The sequence below is a fragment of the Bufo bufo genome, chromosome 1, assembly GCF_905171765.1.
Source record: "Bufo bufo chromosome 1, aBufBuf1.1, whole genome shotgun sequence".
NCBI classification, from domain to species: domain Eukaryota; kingdom Metazoa; phylum Chordata; class Amphibia; order Anura; family Bufonidae; genus Bufo; species Bufo bufo.
In genome coordinates, this window is record NC_053389.1 from 296,313,967 (window position 1) to 296,341,079 (window position 27,113).

The 27,113-nt window shown below is 47.0% G+C and overlaps 1 protein-coding gene across 1 annotated transcript in view; it reads right to left on the reverse strand.

Annotated features, from left to right (window-relative positions):
- Nucleotides 1-27,113, reverse strand: part of LOC121005804 (E3 ubiquitin-protein ligase RNF213-like) — a 407,639-nt gene that overhangs the window by 663 nt on the left and 379,863 nt on the right. Inside the window, exons 20-23 of the mRNA XM_040438594.1 lie at nt 14,423-14,588; nt 14,087-14,304; nt 13,082-13,222; nt 12,687-12,851 (exon numbers count right to left, since the gene is read on the reverse strand). Coding sequence (XP_040294528.1) covers nt 12,687-12,851; nt 13,082-13,222; nt 14,087-14,304; nt 14,423-14,588 — 690 coding nt within the window. The remainder of the gene's footprint in view (nt 1-12,686; nt 12,852-13,081; nt 13,223-14,086; nt 14,305-14,422; nt 14,589-27,113) is intronic.

The following is a 27,113-nucleotide window of genomic DNA, read 5'->3' on the forward strand; positions in this document are numbered from 1 at the left end:
TGGTGTGCCCTGCACGGCTTCATTGACAAATCTCACTGTGTATAGGGAGAGACCTGTCACACAAGCCGAGCAGGACAGAAAAAAACTGCACCGTGGATTCATCTCTTTATTGCCTGCTTATATTTTAACTATGTTTTCAGCATGCATGCAGTCTCCCTTTCGCTCGTTCATCAGGTACCGTAATCGGTGGCACCTTTAGGGTACAGCCACACAATCAGGTTTCCTGATGCAATTTTGGAAGATAAAACCAGGAGTGACTTCTAAGAACAGGAGAAGCCATATCTGTCCTTTATACTTTCTCTCCTTTTATGATTCACTCCTGAATTTGTCTTTCAAAACTGCATGCAAAAACCTGAACGTGTGGCCACACCTTTACACCAGATGATTATCACTAACGAGCGTTCATACGAATGCTCATTAGTGACTATCTGCCCCAATGGCAGGCAGTGTAAAGGGGCCTGTAATGTATAAGAAGCTGAATATTAAAAGAATTGGCCACTTTCTGGCAACTGTTTACCAGTGTGTATATAAGATGACTATATAGCATTTACTAATATAAACTTTTTGAAATATAGGAAATGGTACAGAATATCAACAAGGTATGCACCATTGTTAGGCAAGTCTTCTGTGGTGTCACACTTAGTCGCATACACTCACATACAACCTGCACTAAACTCCCAACAGTCCAAGTGGAGATCGCAGTTGCAATGTATTTGAATGGAGGAGACATCATATGATTTGCCTGGTCACATGTCCTTCCATCAGCAGCCATTTTATGGACAAGACCAAAATACTTGGCCAACAAGGGGCCATACCTTATGAAATTTACAACATGGCACAGAATTTCAACAAAAGGGGTCCTTCAAGTTACAATATTAACTGGTTCAGGGATGACCATTGTAATCTAAAACCATTGTAACTAGAGATGAGCAAAGTTTTCAAAAATTTGACTAGGACGCTGCACCAGTGGCGGTTCCGAGCTGCTCAGAGGTGGAGGTGGCGGGGCACAGGGAGATGAGCGCTTCCATTGTGGAAGCGCTCATCTCCATAGTCATCTGTATCGCCGTCCTCAGGACAGCGATACAGAAGGCTGTGCGGAGGAGCAGGGGAGAGGTGTGTCCCTTCCCTGTTCTTCTGATAGGCTGCCGGCACTAGGCCGGCAGCCTATCAGAGGCCGGCGCAGGCGGTGCGATGATGTCATCACGCCGCCTAAGCCGTACAGCACGGGACACAGGCCGGGAGAGGCCTGCATCGCATCGCTGCCAAGGAGGCAAGTATATATTTTTTATATATATAAAATACTTTTACTGGCACATAATGGGGGGGGCTGTTCTTACTGGCACATAATGGGTGGGGGCTGTTATTACTGGCACATAATGGGTGGGGGCTGTTATTACTGGCACATAATGGGTGGGGGCTGTTATTACTGGCACATAATGGGGGGGCTGTTATTACTGGCACATAATGGGAGGGCTGTTATTACTGGCACATAATGGGAGGGCTGTTATTACTGGCACATAATGGGAGGGCTGTTATTACTGGCACATAATGGGAGGGCTGTTATTACTGGCACATAATGGGGGGGCTGTTATTACTGGCACATAATGGGAGGGCTGTTATTACTGGCACATAATGGGAGGGCTGTTATTACTGGCACATAATGGGAGGGCTGTTATTACTGGCACATAATGGGAGGGCTGTTATTACTGGCACATAATGGGAGGGCTGCAGTGGCATAGCTACAGGGGTCGCAGCGGTCGCAATTGCGACCGGGCCCCTGAGCCAGGGGGGCCCACGGCCCCCCCCACCGCCTCCTATTCAAAATGTGATCTAATAGTGCCGGGAGCGCAGTAGGCAGCTCACGTGTGTCAGAGGAGAGTGAGGAGGAGCCGCCCGGAGGCGTGGTTTCCGTGCATCTCCGGATCCCTCCCAGTCAGACACTCAGAAGCAGCAGGCGGCAGTGACTGTGCGGACTTGCGGCGCGAGGTGAGTTTTGAAAGCCTCTGGCTGGGCCCTCTACAGTACTTTATAATACAGATGAAGGTCGCAGTCAATGGGGAGGTGTGGAGACTAACGTCGGGGGAAGTTTTAGTAAACAGGGATGAATTGGGATTAATGACTGAACTGTGCTGAGGGAAAATAGCCCTCAAAAATGAACATAGGCTCTGAGGGAAAATGTTCTATCTGTGAGCTGTGGAAAATTTTCTTCAAAAATAAAAGTTAAAAAATAATAACCAATGACTATGAGTCTTAAGCAATATGTCCGCCATTACTGCGCGCAAAAAAGTGGTCACCCTCCTTTCCAAGAACACCGAATGGCAAATATCAAATGCCGCTTTCCCGAGTGCCCCCATGGGCTTCATGTATTTCAGCAATGGCCTGTCACCGCATATTCCTCCCAATTATCGCTTTCATTATATATATTTGAAAGCTGTGTGCATGAGCCCTAACCGCCATCATATCATGCTCCTGGTTAGAACTCGTTGGGGGGGGGGGGGGGGGGAGGGGCAGACCTGTCACAGACCCTACATCAGGGGTCAGCCACCTTCGGCACCCCAGCTGTTGTCGAACTTCAATTCCCAGCAGTTCTAAGAGCAGAGCAATTATGACTCCTGGGAGTTGTAGTTTCACAACAGCTGGAGTGCCGGAGGTTGCCTACCCCTGGGGGCCGCCCAAGCCCTCCTCACAGCCGTTGGATGGGTACATAACACTCTGGTGCTGTCAGCATTATTTAATGCTAGGAGCACCAGGTGCCTTCCTGAATTCTACTGCAGTGGGGGCGGCAGTATTTTGTGCTGCACTGTGGTATCACTGGCCCCTGACTACCTGTTTTGCCCTTGCCTTCTGTCAAGTTGGATCCGCCTACACAGACTCGGACTGGCCCTTTGCTTGCATGCCTATATTGATAATCACATAGTCAGGGGTGTAGCTATAGGGGGTGCAGAGGTAGCAGTCGCTACCGGGCCCCGGAGCCTGAGGGGGCTCAAAGACCGTTGTGGTGCATAAGAAGACACCAGTATTATAGAAAATGCATACTGGTCAAGTTACACCTCTGGCTGGAGGGGAGTGGGAGTGCGCAGCATGAAGACTATGTGCTTCTCTACCCCTTGCCACAAAGCAATGAGGAAGGGGGGCCCAAGCTGAACTTTTGCACCAGGGCCCATGAGACTTTAGCTATGCCCCTGGAGGGCTGTTATTACTGGCACATAATGGGAGGGCTGTTATTACTGGCACATAATGGGGGGCTCTTATTACTGGCACATAATGGGGGGGGCTGTTATTACTGGCACATAATGGGGGGACTGTTATTACTGGCACATAATGGGGGGATGCTGTTATTACTGGCACATAATGGGGGGGGGCTGTTATTACTGGCACATAATGGGGGGCTGTTATTACTGGCACAGAATGGGGGGGCTGTTATTACTGACACATAATGGGGGGGACTGTAATTACTGGCACATAATGGGGGGCTGTTATTACTAGCACATAATGTGGGGCTATTACTGGCACATAATGGGGGCTGTTATTACTGGCACATGATTGGGGGGCTTTTATTACTGGCACATGATTCGGGGGGCTGTTATTACTGGCACATGATTGGGGGGAGTGCTTTTATTACTGGCACATGATTGGGGGGAGTGCTTTTATTACTGGCACATGATTGGGGAAGTGCTTTTATTACTGGCACATGATTGGGTGGGAGTGCTTTTATTACTGGCACATGATTGGGGGCACTATAGGGGCATCTACTCAGGCCACAAAGAAGGGGTATTTTATATGGGGGGCTTTGTACAGTAGAATTTTATACTGGGACACATTATGTTGGGTACTATGGGGAAGGGGGGAGAGGAGTACTATGGGGTCATCTACGGGGGCACTAAGAAGGGGTATTTTATACTTGCAAATTATGGGGGGGACTGAGGGCATCTACTGGGGCATTTTATACTGGTACATTATGGGGGGCACTAGGAGGAAGGGGGAGAGGAGCACTATGGAGGCATTTACTGGGGGCATTATATTGGGGTATTTTATACTGGCACATTATGGGGGCACTATGGGGACATTAGCTCAACTGGGGGCATTACAAGGGGGTATTTTTTGCACTGTCACATTATAAGGAGAATTATTTCTACTAGGGGGGGCTTTATTACTCCCCCATGGTATGATCTCCCTAGTAGCAGCACCAGCCTCTCCCTGCTCTGCTATCCCTCTGCCCCTTCTCCAAATCCTTATTATGAAACCTTTCTCATTAGGATAAAACACAACATCAGCTCCACCGAGCCCCCCAGCCAAGTGTTGAAGTGGTGTCCGAGATCCCCAAGGGCCAAGCCAAGTAATTGTAAGTTTTCATGTGAAATATGTTTGTTATACACATATAGCATACACTGTGCCACACAATTTACAGTATACCTCTACACTGTGTAGTCTGTTCTATAAGCACCATTGTTTTGTGGCGGCGGACAGAAAATAATCTGGAAGTGCCCCTCCCGAGACCAGGCTCTGGATCCGCCACTGCGCTGCACCAAATGTTTTCAAGAAATTCACCTCAATTAATTAGTCACGAAGCATGTTAGATCAGCTATATTCCTACCTGCAGGGAGAGTGTATCTTGGTGTGCATCACTGTGCATTGCAGCAGCATGAATAGCTAGTCCTTTCTGGTGGTGAATAGAGTTGAGCGAACACCTGGATGTTCGGGTTCGAGAAGTTCGGCCGAACTTCCCGGAAATGTTCGGGTTCGGGATCCGAACTCGACCCGAACTTCGCCCCGAACCCGAACCCCATTGAAGTCAAAGGGGACCCGAACTTTTCGGCACTAAAAAGGCTGTAAAATAGCCCAGGAAAGGGCTAGAGGGCTGCAAAAGGCAGCAAAATGTAGGTAAATCCCCTGCAAACAAATGTGGATAGGGAAATGAATTAAAATAAAAATAAAATAAATTAAAATTAACCAATATCAATTGGAGAGAGGTCTCATGGCAGATAATCAGGCTTCATGTCATAGCAGAGAATCAGGCTTCACGTCACCCACCACTGGAACAGGCCATTGTCAGATATTTAGGCCCCGGCACCCAGACAGAGGAGAGAGGTCCCATAGCAGAGAAGCAGGATTCATGTCATAGCAGAGAATCAGGCTTCAAGTCATAGCAGAGAATCAGGCTTCACGTCACCCACCACTGGAACAGGGCATTGTCAGATATTTAGGCCCCGGCACCCAGACAGAGGAGAGAGGTCCCATAGCAGAGAATCAGGCTTCATGTCACCCACCACTGGAACAGGCCATTGTCAGATATTTTTAGGCCCCGGCACCCAGACAGAGGAGAGAGGTCCCATAGCAGAGAATCAGGCTTCATGTCATAGCAGAGAATCAGGCTTCAAGTCATAGCAGAGAATCAGGCTTCATGTCATAGCAGAGAATCAGGCTTCACGTCACCCACCACTGGAACAGGCCATTGTCAGATATTTAGGCCCCGGCACCCAGACAGAGGAGAGAGGTCCCATAGCAGAGAATCAGGCTTCATGTCATAGCAGAGAATCAGGCTTCATGTCACCCAACACTGGAACAGGCCATTGTCAGATATTTTTAGGCCCCGGCACCCAGACAGAGGAGAGAGGTCCCATAGCAGAGAATGAGGCTTCATGTCATAGCAGAGAATCAGGCTTCATGTCACCCAACACTGGAACAGGCCATTGTCAGATATTTTTAGGCCCCGGCACCCAGACAGAGGAGAGAGGTCCCATAGCAGAGAATCAGGCTTCATGTCATAGCAGAGAATCATGCTTCATGTCACCCAACACTGGAACAGGCCACTGTCAGATATTTTTAGGCCCCGGCACCCAGACAGAGGAGAGGTTCATTTAACTTTGGGTTGCCCCGCAATATAATGGTAAAATGAAAATAAAAAAAGTATTGAATGAGGAAGTGCCCTGGAGTACAATAATATATGGTTAAGGGGAGGTAGTTAATGTCTAATCTGCACAAGGGATGGACAGGTCCTGTGGGATCCATGCTTGGTTCATTTTTATGAACGTCAGCTTGTCCACATTGGCTGTAGACAGGCGGCAGCGTTTGTCTGTAATGACGCCCCCTGCCGTGCTGAATACACGTTCAGACAAAACGCTGGCCGCCGGGCAGGCCAGCACCTCCAAGGCATAAAAGGCTAGCTCTGGCCACGTGGACAATTTGGAGACCCAGAAGTTGAATGGGGCCGAACCATCGTACTGTTCCACACGTACTGTTCCACCATGTTAGTGAAATGTTGCCTCCTGCTAACACGTTCCGTATCAGGTGGTGGTGCAGTTAGCTGTGGCGTGGTGACAAAACTTTTCCACATCTCTGCCATGCTAACCCTGCCCTCAGAGGAGCTGGCCGTGACACAGCTGCGTTGGCGACCTCTTGCTCCTCCTTTGCCTTCGCCTTGGGCTTCCACTTGTTCCCCTGTGACATTTGGGAATGCTCTCAGTAGCGCGTCTAACAACGTGCGCTTGTACTCGCGCATCTTCCTATCACGCTCCAGTGCAGGAAGTAAGGTGGGCACATTGTCTTTGTACCGGGGATCCAGCAGGGTGGCAACCCAGTAGTCCGCACACGTTAAAATGTGGGCAACTCTGCTGTCGTTGCGCAGGCACTGCAGCATGTAGTCGCTCATGTGTGCCAGGCTGCCCAGAGGTAAGGACAAGCTGTCCTCTGTGGGAGGCGTATCGTCATCGTCCTGCGTTTCCCCCCAGCCACGCACCAGTGATGGGCCCGAGCTGAGTTGGGTGCCACCCCGCTGTGAACATGCTTCATCCTCATCCTCCTCCACCTCCTCCTCATCCTCCAGTAGTGGGCCCTGGCTGGCCACATTTGTACCTGGCCTCTGCTGTTGCAAAAAACCTCCCTCTGAGTCACTTCGAAGAGACTGGCCTGAAAGTGCTAAAAATGACCCCTCTTCCTCCTCCTCCTGGGCCACCTCCTCTTCCATCATCGCCCTAAGTGTTTTCTCAAGGAGACATAGAAGTGGTATTGTAACGCTGATAACGGCGTCATCGCCACTGGCCATGTTGGTGGAGTACTCGAAACAGCGCAACAGGGCACACAGGTCTCGCATGGAGGCCCAGTCATTGGTGGTGAAGTGGTGCTGTTCCACAGTGCGACTGACCCGTGCATGCTGCAGCTGAAACTCCACTATGGCCTGCTGCTGCTCGCACAGTCTGTCCAGCATGTGCAAGGTGGGGTTCCACCTGGTGGGCACGTTGCATATGAGGCGGTGAGCGGGAAGGCCGAAGTTACGCTGTAGCGCAGACAGGCGAGTAACGGCAGGATGTGAACGCCGGAAGAGCGCACAGACGGCCCGCACTTTATGCAGCAGCTCTGACATGTCGGGGTAGTTGTTAATGAACTTCTGCACCACCAAATTCAGCACATGCGCCAGGCAAGGGATGTGCGTCAAACCGGCTAGTCCCAGAGCTGCGATGAGATTTCGCACATTATCGCACACCACCAGGCGGGGCTTGAGGCTCACGGGCAGCATCCACTCGTTGGTCTGTTGTTCTATACCCCGCCACAACTCCTGTGCGGTGTGGGGCCTGTCCCCCAAACATATGAGTTTCAGAGTGGCCTGCTGACGTTTACCCCGGGCTGTGCTGAAGTTGGTGAAGGTGTGTGGCTGACTGGATGAGCAGGTGGAAGAAGAGGAGGAGGAAACCGAGTAGGAGGAGGAGGCAACAGGAGGCAAAGAATGTTGCCCTGCGATCCTAGGCGGCGGAAGGACGTGCGCCAAACAGCTCTTCGCCTGGGGCCCAGCCGCCACTACATTTACCCAGTGTGCAGTTAGGGAGATATAGCGTCCCTGGCCGTGCTTACTGGTCCACGTATCTGTGGTTAGGTGGACCTTGCCACAGATGGCGCTGCGCAGTGCACACTTGTTTTTATCGGACACTTGGTTGTGCAGGGAAGGCACGGCTCTCTTGGAGAAGTAGTGGCGGCTGGGAACAACATACTGTGGGACAGCAAGCGACATGAGCTGTTTGAAGCTGTCTGTGTCCACCAGCCTGAATGACAGCATTTCATAGTCCAGTAGTTTAGAAATGCTGGCATTCAGGGCCAGGGATCGAGGGTGGCTAGGTGGGAATTTACGCTTTCTCTCAAATGTTTGTGAGATGGAGAGCTGAACGCTGCCGTGTGACATGGTTGAGATGCTTGGTGACTGAGGTGGTGGTGTTGGTGGTACATCCTCTGTTTGCTGGGCGGCAGGTGCCAACGTTACTCCAGAGGCGGAGGAAGAGGCCGAGGCGGCAGCAGCAGAAGAGGTAGCAGGGGGAGCCTGAGTGAGTTCCTTGTTTTTAAGGTGTTTACTCCACTGCAGTTCATGCTTTGCATGCAGGTGCCTGGTCATGCAGGTTGTGCTAAGGTTCAGAACGTTAATGCCTCGCTTCAGGCTCTGATGGCACAGCGTGCAAACCACTCGGGTCTTGTCGTCAGCACATTGTTTGAAGAACTGCCACGCCAGGGAACTCCTTGAAGCTGCCTTTGGGGTGCTCGGTCCTAGATGTCGGTGGCCAGTAGCAGACGGACTCTCTTGGCGGCGGGTGTTCTGCTTTTGCCCACTGCTCCCTTTTTTGCTACGCTGTTGGCTCGGTCTCACCACTGCCTCTTCCTCCGAATTCTGAAAGTCAGTGGCACGACCTTCATTCCATGTGGGGTCTAGGACCTCATCGTCCCCTGCATCGTCTTCCACCCAGTCTTCCTCCCTGACCTCCTGTTCAGTCTGCACACTGCAGAAAGACGAAGCAGTTGGCACCTGTGTTTCGTCATCATCAGAGACGTGCTGAGGTGGTATTCCCATGTCCTCATCATCAGGAAACATAAGTGGTTGTGCGTCAGTGCATTCTATGTCTTCCACCGCTGGGGAAGGGCTAGGTGGATGCCCTTGGGAAACCCTGCCAGCAGAGTCTTCAAACAGCATAAGAGACTGCTGCATAACTTGAGGCTCAGACAGTTTCCCTGATATGCATAGGGGTGATGTGACAGACTGATGGGCTTGGTTTTCATGCGCCATCTGTGCGCTTTCTGCAGAAGACTGGGTGGGAGATAATGTGAACGTGCTGGATCCACTGTCGGCCACCCAATTGACTAATGCCTGTACCTGCTCAGGCCTTACCATCCTTAGAACGGCCTTGGGCCCCACCAAATATCGCTGTAAATTCTGGCGGCTACTGGGACCTGAGGTAGTTGGTTCACTAGGACGTGTGGCTGTGGCAGAACGGCCACGTCCTCTCCCAGCACCAGAGGGTCCACTAACACCACCACAACCATGTCCGCGTCCGCGTCCCTTACTAGATGTTTTCCTCATTGTTACCGTTCACCACAATAATAAAAAAATTATTTGGCCCAATGTATTGAATTCAAATTCAGGCCTTTTTTTACAGGGACCTAACACTATCTGGCTATCTATTTAGGTACCGTATTACACTAATACAGGCACAGCAGTAACGACAGATTTAGCTGAATATGAATTGTATGCCTAGTATTTAGCCCTGGATGACAGGTATCCCTTTTACGGACAGAATTAGACTTGGAAATACACGGTAGCGTGTGAAGTTATTGAGGATGATCCTATCAGCACCTTCAATGTAATATACCCTTTTATGGATAGATTTAAACTTGGCCTGATACAGCAGAAAACAATTATTTAGGGAATTGCTAAGTTGGGAATTGTATTCAACCCAGAACAAAAACTGTGCTTCGGCAGACAGCAGACAGTATTAGAATTGGCTAGCCACAGCTGAAACACCAGATTTAGGGTACTGCTATTTTGGCAATTGTATTTTACCCCTCAATAAAATAGCAAGCACAGCCAAGCCCCTGATGTAGGATATAGCAAAAAAAAAACACACTATTGATGGTTAAAAATGGACTTGGTGGCAGCTTGTGCTGGCGCACCACAAGACACAAAATGGCCGCCGATCACCCCAGAAAAAAGTGACTGAAAAACGCTCTGGGCAGCCTTAAAACAGTGAGCAATTGAATAGCAGAGGTTGTATGATACACAGCTGTATATCGATCACTTCAGTAAGTAAATCACTGCCTAATCTCGCCCTAACAGCAGCAGCTGCATCCTATCCCTACACTGATCAGAGCAGAGTGACGTGCGGCGCTACGTGACTCCAGCTTAAATAGAGGCTGGGTCACATGCTGCACTGGCCAATCACAGCCATGCCAATAGTAGTCATGGCTGTGATGGCCTCTTGGGGCAAGTAGTATGACGCTTGTTGATTGGCTGCTTTGCAGCCTTTCAAAAAGCGCCAAGAAAGCGCCGAACACCGAACCCGAACCCAGACTTTTACGAAAATGTTTGGGTTCGGGTCTGTGTCACGGACACCCCAAAATTCGGTACGAACCCGAACTATACAGTTCGGGTTCTCTCATTCCTAGTGGTGAACAGTTACTGTGACAGGCAGGTGGACACCCCAATAACAGTAGAGTTAGACAGCTTATTCACCCCAATTTGAGAATCAAGGTCTAATAGAATTGCTTATGTAGTAAACAAGGTGGACACCCCAATAAAAGCAGAACAAGACAGGTTATTCGCCTTAATTTGAGAATCAAGGCCTAATAGAATTATCTATTAAACAAGGTGGACACCCCAATAACAGTAGAACAAGACAGGTTATTCACCCCAATGTGAGAATCAAGGTGTAATAGAATTTTTTATCTCTTGAACAATGTGGACACCCCACTAACAGTAGTAGTATACAGGTTATGTACCCATATTTGAGATTCAGAGCCTAATAGAATTGCTTATCTATTAAACAAGGTGGACACCCCAATAACAGTAATATTAGAAAGCTTATTCACCCCAATTTGAGAATCAAGGTGTAACACAATTGCTTATCTATTAAACAAGGTGGATATCCCAATAACAGTAAAATTAGAAAGCTTTTTTACCCCTATTTGAGAATCAATGCCTAATAGAATTGCTTATCTATTAAACAAGGTGTATACCCCAATAACAGTAGAACTAGACAGCTTATTCACCCCAATTTGAGAATCAAGGCCTTATTAAACAAGGAGGACACTGTTCAATTAGATAGCTCTGTGCTCTACACAGGGATTGAGGAAAACTGCATTGTCTCCTGTGGATCCCTTCAGCTTCAGATTACAGTCATTACAGTCTCCCTATGCTCTCCCTAAATTTTGTAAAAAGTTTCCCTACAATCTCCCTACACTGTCCCTGCACTCTCCCTATCCAATATTCTTCAATTGAAAGCTTTTATCAACACTGTCCCCAGCGCTTGTCACATCTCTCCCTATGCTCAGCTCACAATCAAATGGCGGAGACCATGCGGGATGAGACTTTTAAAGGGCTGTGACATCACAGGGGCTTGGCTTGCTGCTGATTGTCTGTCTGCATGGCATTATGGGTGATCTTGCATTCCCGAGTTTCTTACTTTTACTTTGTAACACGTGTAGCCGCCATTTTTGGAAAAAAAATGATTTGTTACCACGAAGCGTGAGGAAATTCGGATTAGTTGCAAAGTGAATTTTTCCTAAACTTCAGATGCTTTGATTCGCTCAACACTAATTTTAACTTGAGCCTAGGGAAAACTAGTAATTGGTTCCAAAACCCAAAAGAGAAAATGAATATTTAAGAAAATAAGCAAATATTTAAGACAGATTAAGCTTTTTCAAGTTCCTGTATGCACACTGTGCACCAGAAAAATAATATAGAGCCACCCTCACTTGGCATCCAAAGGAACAGCTCATCCTGGCACAGACAGAGGGCAGTACAGAACATATAGTACCACACTGTATTGCACAGAGGAACAACTAGACAACTAGTGGCATTTTATGTTAAGTCTAGTTTCAACTTACGATAGCTCAGGAAAGACTATTGTACAGTATGTTGAAAATATTATATCCTGAGTCCATTGTATTTTGAGGATCACTGTATTAGTAAGTGCCATATAGTCATCTTACAAACACATTGGTCAACAGTAACCAGGAAGTGGCCAACCCCTTAAAAGGGGTTGTCTGGGCTGTTAATATGGATGACCTATCTTCAGGATTGGTCAAAAATATCAGATCGGCAGGGATACGACACCCGCCCCCTCCCCTGCTGATCATATGTATGAAGGGAAGGCGTGCGCAGTGTGCTCATGCCATCTCCCTTCTCTCTTCCTACTCTGCTGCTGCTTTGCCATAGACAGCAGCGGTGAACAGGAAGAAAGACGGCACATACAGTCTCCTCATACAGCTGATCGGCGTGGGTGCCGGGTGTCGGACCCCCGCCAATCTGATATTGGTGACCTATCCTGAGGATACGTCATCAATATTAAAAGCCCGAACAACCCCTTTTATGTATATATATATATATTTTTAAATATCCATAAACTGGCTTCTATTAAAAATCTTGTTGTGGCATCAACAAGTAAGTCTGTAAGGGAAACCCACCATCACAAAAAACATAAAAGACCACCAGGGATAATTTGTTAAAATTCATACTAACCTCCTCCCCATTGTAAAAACAAGACAACAAAATGATTTTGCATAACTAGCAATTCTTCTATTGCTTTCACCTGATTTTTTGAAAAGAAAAATCCACTGCAAATCCTTTGTAAGTTGTGCGCCAATGTTTCAAAAAGTTGCAGGAAAAAAGCTGCATTGTGCAGCCTTAACTAGCATTCATGTTTTTGTTATCTTACCTCTGAAAACTTTTCAACCTCCTGATTGCTCTGGTCTCCTTTCGCAGACATAAGCATAAGTTTATTCAGTAATTCCTTCAACTCCTCTAGGTTGTAACTACGTTCATTTATCCTGCTGTCTCCTTCTTCTTGGAGATTCAATTGCATCACACTGTCTGGGGTAATCTGTACAATTGTAGAACGTATTGTAATATTAGTAATTTAACATATAAAGTAATAAAACCTTAACTGACCAGACGTGTCACAAGATTTTGACTCCTGATTGTGATATTGTCTGGAAACTAACCTACTGACTAAATGTAAAGTGAAGTACAGTTAAATATCCTGCATTTCATGACAGGTTAATATGGTTGAAATGTGAAGTCATGCTAATCATTTAGTTTCGGAATAATCACCTTTTGGTTGTCTTTGGGTGCTTGGATTACGTATATCCCTCTTTTGTTTATTGTAGTTGCTAATGACAGCGAGGACAATTCCACTGATCCGTGACTTTCCTTCACAGTTTTCAACCACTCTATGTGGCGAGCAGAGTCTCTCTACACAAATAGAATTAGAAACATTTAGTCAGTTGTTAAACTGTATCACAAAAACTTTTTTGTTAGAAGGGTTGCCCAATGAGTTAATTGCAGGGTGCCCCTCTGCTGGGACCCTTAGATATCAGTTACTATCTTCATAAAGTTCAGGCCATATTAGACCTGGAGAGGGTCAGCCATGTTATCACTAACAAGCATCCGTAGGAATGCTCATTAGTATGATCTGCCCTTGTACAAGTGCCGCTGATTACCCGAGGGATGATCACACAATCATCATACAGTGGCTACAGGATGTTAAACCCTTGTCACTGCACGGAACATTATAGGAGCCTACAGCCACAGGAGGACACCTTCAGGTAACATGTCATCATTATAGAGACAACATGTCCTATTCACAGTTCTGGCAGTATTTGTCAGATAAAATTTTGCGAGTTGTCACGCTTTTAGTAGACTGTTAAATAACAGCTATATAAATCAGTACACCTTAAACTTCACTATTAGGCCTCATGCACATACGACCATAGTTTTGGTCCGCATTTTTTTTCAGATTAGATTCAGACCCATTCAAACATGTTCAATTCTGTAGGTAAATGATCCCTAATAATGTCAAGCGAAACATAAGAAAGTTAATATTTTTTTAGGGAGATTTTCTGTAAAGTGCACCTGTCATTTGCCTTTATTGGGTGCTGAGACTTCTACTCTCTCTGCAATACAGGGGCTAAAGTTGTCTAAAGTGTTACGAAACAACAGAAACCCATTAAACTTATATTGGCATAGCAACAGCTTATTCACCTATTATCTGAACCATTCATCTTGTTCTCTCAGACTCACACACCACTATTCTATAAACAAGTATGATACACTTACCAACTTTTTGGAGAGGTTTCGGTCACTTTTTAAAGCCTTCCACAGTTTTTGCAAACATGCCATTAAGTCATCAAAACCAGAATTTGAATTAAGTTCGTATAGTAAAGATGAATAACCCAGAACTGCATCATGAAAACAGGCAACGCGATCTACATCCATATCATTCTCACCAGCAGAGATTGAGGCCAAGTCAACAAACACTTTTAATTCATTGACATCTAAAACAAAATAGAAAATGATATGGATTGTCAATGCAAAACTGCCAGCAGTCAATAATACTATTGAAAACTGTGAAAATAATTACTAAATTACCAAGAAATTTAAAGTGTACAGTACCTTCCAATTCTTCTCTCACCCACTGTAAAAAGTCCTTTGCTGATAAAAGCTCCTTAAGGCATTCGATATGTTCATCTTTTATTTCTGATAAAAGCTTTCTTGTTTTCATCACTTCATCATTTATGCAAGAAAGAGACTTTTGTTTACAGTTTTCAAAGTCGTCAGCCTAAAATAAAAAACAATGCAAATCTGGCTAAAAAATAAAGACTATGTAATATATAATTCTAATAATATTAAAACACACTGGTAAGTATTAGATACACTAAACACTGATATCTACAGAACCATTTAAAAACTTGACCACATCGATCTTCTTGTTTTTCCCCACATTTTAGAGTAATAATTAAGCTGTAATTATACCGTTCAACACAGGTTTTGTAAAGGAGACATAATTAACTGACCTTATATAATTTTTAGCTGCTAAACACGAAAATGACGCTGAAAAAAAGTGAGATTGGTTCTTGATTGGAAGTAACAGAATGAAAAAGGAAAGAACACTGAATTGCATTTATCAAGCCAATTTACAGGACTATTGTGACGTTAAAAAGTCACAAATTATGGCACGCTCCATAATTTGTGCCTTTTTGAGCTTTTTGCTACTTTACTAAAATGGTGGAAAAAAGGGGCGAAGCTTAGTGGGACAGGCCAGAGCCTACTGTGGCCTACCATATTTACTATAACTTACACCAGAAACTGGCATACCGTAAGTTATGGCTCAAGTTTACACCAGATCCTAGCTGGTATGGATTTGAGTTACTGGTAGAATTATGTACCTCGTAATAAATTAGGCACAGCCCACTACACTGTACAGGGGATCAAGAATGGCGTATGGGAACTCCAGAAAGGGAGATGTAGCAGCACAACAGTTGGATCCTTCAGTGGTGGTGCCCGCGGTGTCAGGTGCCAGTCCGTAGCACCCCGTCACAGCAAATACAAAAAAGAAGATATACCACGGCACTCTCGTGTCGTCATCATTCCAACGTTTAATCACCAAATCACAGCGACGTTTCGACCGGTGTGGTCTTTTTCAAGCAGTGTACATAATAAATGAGGTGCAACATTTATACCATCCAATACTAATCACATGATGCAGTTGAGCTCCTCCCCCAACATCAGTAAATATCATCATCTCAACTCATAGTGAACGCTCATCAAATCTTATATACATATACAATCACCATATATATGTGCTTACATTAATTAGGAAACCTGGTGGGCATAATTCTCCTCCTGTGGTTCCGATCTCTTCTGCGCTCCCGTATCGAGCGCGCTTACTTCGGCGTGCCTTCAGATCCAGTGCGCAGGCGCGCCGGGCGCGTGTGTATACATAACACCGCGTCTCTATGGAAACTATGCGCCTGCGCAGTCGCTCATTCAGAGGTGACTAGTATTCAGGGAATTGCCCACACCGTTCCTGCGCATGCTCTGCCTATCGCTGACTCTGCAGAAATACCATCAATCACTTCCTATTTATACTGCTCAAAATCCATTTTTACCATGGTGCTGGGCTCACAGACCAGATGTTAGTGGTAGATCTATTCCAAAACCATTTTATATAGAAAGTTTAACTATTTCCAGAGCAGTGCTTCCGTTGTTAATCCACACCTATTGGCATTATAAGGGAAAACTTTACATTAATCTTACTCATACTGCTCCAGGTCATATACTATAACCAGTGGTCGGGGCTCCATTATTCAAACACAATACATGGGGGTACTCCCTCTTCTCATATTTAAAGGAGACGTCCCCAAACCATATATCACAACCCTTCAGATAGAGGTGCGACAACTCCCTTAAAAAGATTTAAAAAAATTATATGAGTCAGGGAGACATCAGGGCATTGAAAGAACTAAGTAAGAGAAAGGAGATTACAATCAAAAAGGCTGATAAAGGTGGGGCCATAGTTGTAATGGACACCACCAAGTACATGGCAGAGATTAAAAGACAGCTGAGCGATGCCGATGTATATCGACCTTTGGACGCGGACCCTAAATTTGCTTTTATGGGGAGACTCAAATTACTTATTGATGACGCCTTTGCTGCAGACCTGATAGATGAAAAATTACACAAGTACTTATTAGTTGAACATCCAGTGACACCTATACTGTACATACTACCGAAGATACACAAAAACCTTAAAAATCCCCCAGGGCGTCCTATAGTGTCAGGCATTGACTCTGTATTCTCACCAGCAGCAACTTTCCTAGACAGGTTCCTCAGAGGTTATGTCATGTCAGCTAAATCTTTTGTAAAGGATACCACTGATTTTCTTAATAAGTTACAGGCATTGGAGTATCACAAGGGTGATTATATTGCATCTTTTGACGTGGTAAGCCTCTACACGAGTATAGAGCATGAGAAAGGCCTACAAGCCATAGAATGGACTTTAAACAAAAATGGTGTGGAAAACAGACAGGCACGATTTATCCTCTCCTTGTTGGAAATAATACTAACAAGCAACTATTTCCTTTTTGAAGACACATTTTATTTGCAGCAGGGGACCGCAATGGGGTCCAATGTGGCCCCAACTTATGCTAATTTGTACATGAATAGGTTCGAGGAATCGTTTATATACGCATCCAACCTCTACAATTTTGTGGGGGGTTGGATGCGGTATATAGACGATATCTTCTTTGTCTGGACAGGCACATTGGATAAACTCCTTGAGTTCAAACAGTACGTTAATTCCATCTATAGTGAACTACAATTTATCTTAGTGTATTCACAGACAGCACTACAGTTTCTAGACATGACAGTGTACAGTGTGGAAGGTACTTTATGTACAGATTTATAAAGCCCACGGACCGAAATAACATGTTGACTTTTAATAGTGATCATCCAAAATTCATGAAAGAATCGCTTCCATATAGTCAGCTCGTGAGTAAAATGGATAGTTTCAGATGAGGAGAGACTGGATGAGAGATTAGAGGAGATGTGCAATAGATTTTATCGACGAGGCTATCCTAAAGACATGGTACAGAGACATAGGCATAGGGTAGGCAAACTAAAACGTACTGATTTTTTTAGTGGTGGTTTCAATTTATTCTACCCTGAGTAGACGGATAGCACAGGTCTTAAAAACCAATTGGCACATACTTGCACAGTCTTTCCCCAATATAGAGGAATTCCGGGCTCCCTCTTTAATGTCTTATAGACGATCACGTAATTTGAGCGACAGGTTAATACATGCTGATGTGGGAAGACAGGGGATGCCTGAGGTGAAAAAGAAGGGGTGTTTTCCATGTCTAGGCTGTTGCAATTGCAATAGCATGCTGAAAGGCAGTTTTTTTTACACACCCTAGGACAGGCAAAAAGTACCAGATAAAAGTTTTTTTCACATGTAAATCAGAATATGTCATCTATGTGTTACAATGCCCGTGTGGATCATTATATGTAGGTTAAATGACTCGGGGGATAAAAAGGAGAGTTTTTCAAAAACAGAGTTACCGGTACCAGAACATTTTCTGAAACACAGACATAATGTCTCCCAACTTAGGTTTTGCATAATAGATGGTGTTCCCCCACAAAGGAAAGGAGATAACAGAGAAAGACTCCTTAAGATACTGGAGTTAAGATGGATCTTTGAATTGCAAACACTTGAACCAAAGGGCCTTAATAGGGACTTCAGGATAAGCTCACTCTATTGAGTCAGACAGTATTGTTTTTACTTCCTCACTAGATGTGTAAGTTATACCTAGATTGTTTTTATTTAAGTATAGTGCCCAGCCTAATTGGTTGTGATTGTTCTTATCTCTTTATAGGTGGAATTCACTATTTGAGGAACCTGGTGGCATATTCTGTGGAGTGGATCCTTTCTGGACTGCCGATAAAGTAGCAGCTATAAATCATCAACCCATTTTTCTCAGGGTACAAGGAACTCACAGGATGGGCGGGGACTAAGTGGTATGTAGCTAGATTTCGTTGATTGAGCCACCTAGCGTGCCCTTTGTTGTTTCTACCTTGAAAAAAAGGAGTTTCTATTCTCCCACCTATACTGCTTACAGTGGTTGCGTAGAGCTATGGTATGAGAGATGGTAATAGGTGGCAAAATGCACCTTATTGCGACCATCATGACTGTTTGACATAAAAGGGTCGGGGGTGTTTCTTGCAGTTGTAGGATGTGCCTCCCACCATTGATATGGGTGGTACCCTCTAGGAAGGAGAGTGCGGTTCTCCCTTTTTAAGGGAGTTGTCACACCTCTATCTGAAGGGTTGTGATATACACTGCATGCAGAATTATTAGGCAAATGAGTATTTTGACCACATCATCCTCTTTATGCATGTTGTCTTACTCCAAGCTGTATAGGCTCGAAAGCCTACTACCAATTATGCATATTAGGTGATGTGCATCTCTGTAATGAGAAGGGGTGTGGTCTAATGACATCAATACCCTATATTAGGTGTGCATAATAATTAGGCAACTTCCTTTCCTTTGGCAAAATGGGTCAAAAGAAGGACTTGACAGGCTCAGAAAAGTCAAAAATAGTGAGATATCTTGCAGAGGGATGCAGCACTCTTAAAATTGCAAAGCTTCTGAAGCGTGATCATCGAACAATCAAGCGTTTCATTCAAAATAGTCAACAGGGTCGCAAATAGCGTGTGGAAAAACCAAGGCGCAAAATAACTGCCCATGAACTGAGAAAAGTCAAGCGTGCAGCTGCCAAGATGCCACTTGCCACTAGTTTGGCCATATTTCAGAGCTGCAACATCACTGGAGTGCCCAAAAGCACATGGTGTGCAATACTCAGAGACATGGCCAAGGTAAGAAAGGCTGAAAGACGACCACCACTGAACAAGACACACAAGCTGAAACGTCAAGACTGGGCCAAGAAATATCTCAAGACTGATTTTTCTAAGGTTTTATGGACTGATGAAATGAGAGTGAGTCTTGATGGGCCAGATGGATGGGCCCGTGGCTGGATTGGTAAAGGGCAGAGAGCTCCAGTCCGACTCAGATGCCAGCAAGGTGGAGGTGGAGTACTGGTTTGGGCTGGTATCATCAAAGATGAGCTTGTGGGGCCTTTTCGGGTTGAGGATGGAGTCAAGCTCAACTCCCAGTCCTACTGCCAGTTTCTGGAAGACACCTTCTTCAAGCAGTGGTACAGGAAGAAGTCTGCATCCTTCAAGAAAAACATGATTTTCATGCAGGACAATGCTCCATCACACGCGTCCAAGTATTCCACAGCGTGGCTGGCAAGAAAGAGTATAAAAGAAGAAAATCTAATGACATGGCCTCCTTGTTCACCTGATCTGAACCCCATTGAGAACCTGTGGTCCATCATCAAATGTGAGATTTACAAGGAGGGAAAACAGTACACCTCTCTGAACAGTGTCTGGGAGGCTGTGGTTGCTGCTGCACGCAATGTTGATGGTGAACAGATCAAAACACTGACAGAATCCATGGATGGCAGGCTTTTGAGTGTCCTTGCAAAGAAAGGTGGCTATATTGGTCACTGATTTGTTTTTGTTTTGTTTTTGAATGTCAGAAATGTATATTTGTGAATGTTGAGATGTTATATTGGTTTCACTGGTAAAAATAAATAATTGAAATGGGTATATATTTGTTTTTAGTTAAGTTGCCTAATAATTATGCACAGTAATAGTCACCTGCACACACAGATATCCCCCTAAAATAGCTAAAACTAAAAACAAACTAAAAACTACTTCCAAAAATATTCAGCTTTGATATTAATGAGTTTTTTGGGTTCATTGAGAACATGGTTGTTGTTCAATAATAAAATTAATCCTCAAAAATACAACTTGCCTAATAATTCTGCACTCCCTGTATGGTTTGGGGACGTCTCCTTTAAATATGAGAAGAGGGAGTACCCCCATGTATTGTGTGTTTGAATAATGGAGCCCCGACCACTGGTTATAGTATATGACCTGGAGCAGTATAAGTAAGATGAATGTAAAGTTTTCCCTTATAATGCCAATAGGTGTGGATTAACAACGGAAGCACTGCTCTGGAAATAGTTAAACTTTCTATATAAAATGGTTTTGGAATAGATCTACCACTAACATCTGGTGTGTGAGCCCAGCACCATGGTAAAAATGGATTTTGAGCAGTATAAATAGGAAGTGATTGATGGTATTGCTGCAGAGTCAGCGATAGGCAGAGCATGTGCAGGAACGGTGTGGGCAATTCCCTGAATACTAGTCGCCGCTGAACGAGCGACTGCATAGGCGCATAGTTTCCATAGAGACGAAGTGTTATGTATACACATGTGCCCGGCGCGCTTGCGCACTGGATCTGAAGGCACGCTCGCTGCGGGAGCGCAGAAAAGATCGGAACCACAGGAGGAGAATTATGCCCACCAGGTTTCCTAATTAATGTAAGCACATATACAGTTGCAAGAAAAAGTATGTGAACCCTTTGGAATGATATGGATTTCTGCACAAATTGGTCATAAAATTTGATCTGATCTTCATCTAAGTCACAACAATAGACAATCACAGTCTGCTTAAACTAATAACACACAAAGAATTAAATGTTACCATGTTTTTATTGAACACACCATGTAAACATTCACAGTGGAGGTGGAAAAAATATGTGAATCCCTATACTAATGACATCTCCAAGAGCTAATTGGAGTGAGGTGTCAGCCAACTGGAGTCCAATCAATGAGATGAGATTGGAGGTGTTGGTTACAGCTGCCCTGCCCTATAAAAAACACACACCAGTTCTGGGTTTGCTTTTCACAAGAAGCATTGCCTGATGTGAATGATGCCTCGCACAAAAGAGCTCTCAGAAGACCTACAATTAAGAATTGTTGACTTGCATAAAGCTGGAAAGGGTTATAAAAGTATCTCCAAAAGTCTTGCTGTTCATCAGTCCACGGTAAGACAAATTGTCTATAAATGGAGAAAGTTCAGCACTGCTGCTACTCTCCCTAGGAGTGGCCGTCCTGTAAAGATGACTACAAGAGCACAGCGCAGACTGCTCAATGAGGTGAAGAAGAATCCTAGAGTGTCAGCTAAAGACTTACAAAAGTCTCTGGCATATGCTAAAATCCCTGTTAGCGAATCTACGATATGTAAAACACTAAACAAGAATGGATTTCATGGGAGGATACCACGGAGGAAGCCACTGCTGTCCAAAAAAAACATTGCTGCACGTTTACAGTTTGCACAAGAGCACCGGGATGTTCCACAGCAGTATTGGCAAAATATTCTGTGGACAGATGAAACCAAAGTTGAGTTGTTTGGAAGAAACACACAACACTATTGTCACGGAACCATGAACCAGACGTACAACAAGAGATAAGTGAAAATAAGAAGGCTTTATTGAAAATAAAGCTGTAAAGCAAAAGTCCAAACGGATGGTGAAACCGAGCAGAGTCTTTGCGAAGCCAGAGGTCAGGAACCAGAAGGGTAGTCAGACGAAGCCAGGATCAGGAACCAGCAGGGTAGTCAGACGAAGCCAGGATCAGGAACCAGCAGGGTAGTCAGACGAAGCCAGGATCAGGAACCAGAAGGGTAGTCAGACGAAGCCAGGATCAGGAACCAGCAGGGTAGTCAGACGAAGCCAGGATCAGGAACCAGAAGCAGCAGCAGTCTTAGAAGCATGTGAACACAAGAGGACCAAGCAAGGAACTGAAGCCACAGACCTCCTATATATATGAGCTAGGCATCCAGCTCCTCCCAGGGGAAGGAGGAGCCGCAGGGTGGAAGGCTACAAGAAACCCAGAAACCAAGATGGCCGCCAGCACATGTCAAACGAAGGAGAGCAGCAAGCAGGTAAGACCATGACAGTACCTCCCCCTCAAGGACCCCTCCTCCGCGGAGCACAAAACGGTTTCTGAGGGAAGCGTGCGTGGAAGGCTCGGAGCAAGGCAGGAGCATGGACATCTGCGGAGGGAACCCAGGAACGCTCCTCTGGACCATAACCACGCCAATGGACCAAAAACTGCAACCGACCGCGGACCAGGCGTGAGTCCAGGATATTGCTCACCTCATATTCCTCACGATTGCCCACTTGGACCGGACGAGGCCGAGGAACCGAGGAAGTGAAACGATTACACACCAGTGGCTTCAACAGGGAGACATGAAACACGTTGGAGATCCGCATGCCAGGAGGAAGCGCAAGGGCATAGGCTACCGGGTTTACCCTGCGAAGCACTCGGAAGGGACCAACAAAGCGAGGCGCCAGCTTGGAAGTGGGCACTCGAAGGTTGAGGTTGCGGGTGGACAACCATACACGGTCTCCGACCTGGTAGGAAGGAGCAGGCGCTCGTCTGCGATCAGCCTGGAGTCTCTGGCGCTGCGCAGAGACCTCAAGGGACTTCTGGATCTGTACCCAAGAAGCACGTAGGACGGAAAGGTGATCCTCCACAGCCGGAATATCCTGGGGAGAGAATACCTCCGGTAACACGGCAGGTTGGAACCCATAATTGGCCATGAAGGGAGACGTCCCAGAGGAAGAGTTCACCGCCGTGTTCCTGGCAAACTCAGCCCAAGGCAGGAGGTCAACCCAATTGTCTTGGTGATCGGAGACATAGCAACGAAGGAATTGCTCCAAGGCCTGATTGGATCGTTCTGCGGCCCCATTGGACTGAGGGTGGTAGGCCGAGGAGAAGGAGAGATGAATCCCCAACTGGGAGCAAAAGGCGCGCCAGAACCTGGACACAAACTGACTCCCCCGATCCGACACAATCTCCTTAGGCAAACCGTGCAACCGGAAGACCTCCCTGGCAAAAATCGTGGCCAACTCTTGTGCAGAGGGTAACTTCTTGAGAGGAACACAGTGGCACATTTTGGAAAACCGATCCACAATCATGAGAATGACCGTATGGCCTCGGGATGCAGGGAGGTTCACAATGAAATCCATCCCCAGGTGTGACCATGGGCGCTCCCCGGTGGCTATGGGTTGCAGAAGGCCCAACGTAAGGTGCCGAGGGGACTTACTCTGGGCACAAACGGAGCATGCCGCTACATATGCGGCGATGTCGGAACGTAGGGAAGGCCACCAGAACAGACGTGAAACAGCCCAGGACAGCTGATTCTTTCCAGGATGCCCCGCGGTCTTGGAGTTATGGTAGGTTCGCAACAACCGAGTGCGCAACTCCTCAGGCACAAAACATCTGCCGTTGGGTCTCCCAGAGGGAGCACCAGATTGAGCCGCCAAAATCTGCTCACCCAGGGGAGAGGTCAGGCTGGTGCGAATGGCGGCCAGGATCTGATTCGGAGGTATGACCGAAGTCGGAATCGACTCCTCCCTGGACAGCTCGGAGTACTGCCGTGATAAGGCATCCGCCCTGATGTTCTTGGAACCGGGTAGGTAGGAGACCACGTAATTAAAACGTGACAAGAACAGAGCCCATCTGGCCTGATGTGGTGTCAATCTCTTGGCCTCAGAAAGATAGGTCAGATTCTTGTGGTCCGTCAGGATGAGAACCGGAACCACCGAACCCTCGAGCAAGTGCCTCCATTCTTTAAGGGCCTGCACGATGGCCAATAACTCCCTGTCACCAATCTGATAGTTGCACTCCGCGGAAGACAGTTTCCGGGAGTAAAACCCACAAGGAAGCAGAGGACCCTCTGGTGTTCTACGCTGAGACAGAAGGGCGCCTACTCCCGTCTCAGACGCGTCCACCTCGAGGACAAAGGGCAACCCAGGGTTGGGATGCGACAGAATCGGAGCTGACACAAAGGCGGACTTTAGGGCCTCAAAAGCTCGGATGGCCTCGAGCGGCCAGACCTGGGAATTACTGCCCTTCCTGGTCAGATCCGTGAGAGGCTTGGCCAGCATGGAAAAGTCCCTGATGAACTTCCGATAATAATTGGCGAAGCCCAAAAAGCGCTGCAGGGAACGAAGACCACTGGGCTGGGGCCACTGTAAGACAGCCGAAACCTTCTCAGGATCCATGGAGAACCCCTCAGCGGAAATGATGTAACCTAAGAAGGTTACCTGGGATCGGTGAAATTCGCATTTCTCAAGCTTACCGAACAGCTTGTTCTCTCGTAACCGTTGCAACACTCGTCTGACATCCAGAATGTGGGCCTCCATGGATTCAGAATATACCAAGATGTCATCCAAATAGACTACCACACACTGCTGCAACAGGTCACGGAAAACATCGTTGATGAATTCCTGAAAGACTGCGGGCGCATTGCACAACCCAAAGGGCATAACCAAGGATTCGTAATGACCGGTCCTGGTGTTAAACGCGGTCTTCCACTCATCGCCCGCCTTGATCCTTACCAGGTTATATGCCGCCCTCAGGTCGAGTTTGGTAAAGACCGTGGCCCCTTTAAGGCGATCGAACAGCTCGGAAATCAAGGGTATCGGGTAAGCGTTCTTGATCGTGATGCGATTGAGACCCCTGTAATCGATGCAAGGCCTCAACTCACCGCCCTTCTTTTTCACAAAGAAAAATCCAGCCCCTGCCGGGGACGAAGATTTGCGAATGTGTCCGCGTGAAAGCGCCTCCCTCACGTACTCCTCCATGGCCTCATTCTCCGCTACCGACAGTGGATAGACTTTGCCACGAGGAGGAACGGCACCAGATTGTAACTCTATGGCACAATCGTATGGGCGGTGCGGAGGTAGGGCAACCGCGCGCACCTTATCGAATACATCCCGGTACTCCTCGTATTCAGGAGGCAACAGAGAGTCCGAGGAAGTACACAGCAACTTGACAGACCCATGGATGCAACTAGCCCCACACTGCGGTGACCACGAGAGGATCTCGACCGATCTCCAATCGAAAGTCGGATTATGCTTCTGGAGCCAGGGGTACCCCAAGACCACCGAGTAGTGTGGAGACGAAATAACCTGGAGGCAGACCGACTCTCTGTGAACGGCACCAATGGCTATCCCCACTGGAAGGGTCTCATGAGTCACGTGTGGCGGCAGAAGGGGTCTGCCGTCTATCGCCTCAAGAGCCAGTGGGGAACCTCGAGCCTGCAGAGGAATGGAATTGGCGGCAGCGAACACACTATCAATGAACAAACCACCAGCACCAGAGTCCACCAACGCCTGGGTCGTCACCGAGCCCCCGACCCAGGAGAGGACAACAGTGATCAGTGGTTTGTCAACACGGGAAACCGGGGACGAGGAGACTCCACCCAAGATCTGCCCCCGACAGGATCTCAGGGTACGAGCGTTTCCCGGACCGTTCGGACATGCCAACCGAAAATGCCCACCGAGACCACAGTACATGCATCGGCCCTCGCGTCTCCGGAGTGCCCTCTCCCCCTCGGACAGGCGAGCAAACCCCAGCTGCATGGGTTCACCCCCAGACAAGTCATCCCCAGGAGGCGTGGGAGGAGAGGGAGGCACGGGTGGGACAGCAAACGTAGGCACCAATCTGTTAGAAGACCTCCGCAGGTTCTCTTTAAAGGAAGGTCTCTCCCTGAGTCTGGTGTCAATCAAAATCAGGAAAGAAATAAGAGACTCGAGCTCAACTGGTAGGTCCTTAGCTGCAACCTCATCCTTCAAGGCATCCGAGAGACCATGAGAGAAAGCAGCGACCAGAGCCTCATTATTCCAGCCCATCTCTGCTGCCAGGGTACGAAACTCAATGGCGTATTCAGCTACGGATCGTGAACCCTGTCTGATGGACATAAGGAGCTTCGCAGCAGAGGCAGCACGAGCCGGCACATCGAATACCTTCCGAAGAGAAGCAACAAAACCGGAAAACTCGGCAACCACCGGATTGTTGTTCTCCCATAAAGGGCTGGCCCAGGCCAAGGCCTTGTCCGAGAGCAGCGAGATCAAGAAGCCCACCTTTGATCTCTCAGTAGGAAAGGCATGTGGCAGCAACTCGAAATAAATGCCCACCTGGTTAAGGAAACCTCGGCACTGAGTTGGCTCTCCCCCAAAGCGCTGTGGAAGAGGGGCAGAACCGGTCATACCCCGAAACACCGCAGGCGCAACAACAGGTGTCGGGGTAGACTCTGGCGCAACAACCGGAGCGGCAGTAGGAGCGAGCCCAGGAGCGACAACCGACCCATCGGCAACGGGAGTGAAATGAGCCGTGCGTTCAAGCAGGGTTTGCAACGCCACAGCGAACCGACCCAACAGGTGATCCTGCTGATCAAGTCTGGCAACCAGCGTGGGTAGCGAGGATGGCCCTGTACCGTCAGAATTCATGGCTTGGTCCTAATGTCACGGAACCATGAACCAGACGTACAACAAGAGATAAGTGAAAATAAGAAGGCTTTATTGAAAATAAAGCTGTAAAGCAAAAGTCCAAACGGATGGTGAAACCGAGCAGAGTCTTTGCGAAGCCAGAGGTCAGGAACCAGAAGGGTAGTCAGACGAAGCCAGGATCAGGAACCAGCAGGGTAGTCAGACGAAGCCAGGATCAGGAACCAGCAGGGTAGTCAGACGAAGCCAGGATCAGGAACCAGAAGGGTAGTCAGACGAAGCCAGGATCAGGAACCAGCAGGGTAGTCAGACGAAGCCAGGATCAGGAACCAGAAGCAGCAGCAGTCTTAGAAGCATGTGAACACAAGAGGACCAAGCAAGGAACTGAAGCCACAGACCTCCTATATATATGAGCTAGGCATCCAGCTCCTCCCAGGGGAAGGAGGAGCCGCAGGGTGGAAGGCTACAAGAAACCCAGAAACCAAGATGGCCGCCAGCACATGTCAAACGAAGGAGAGCAGCAAGCAGGTAAGACCATGACAACTATGTGTGGAGAAAAAGAGGCACAGCACACCACCATCAAAACCTCATCCCAAC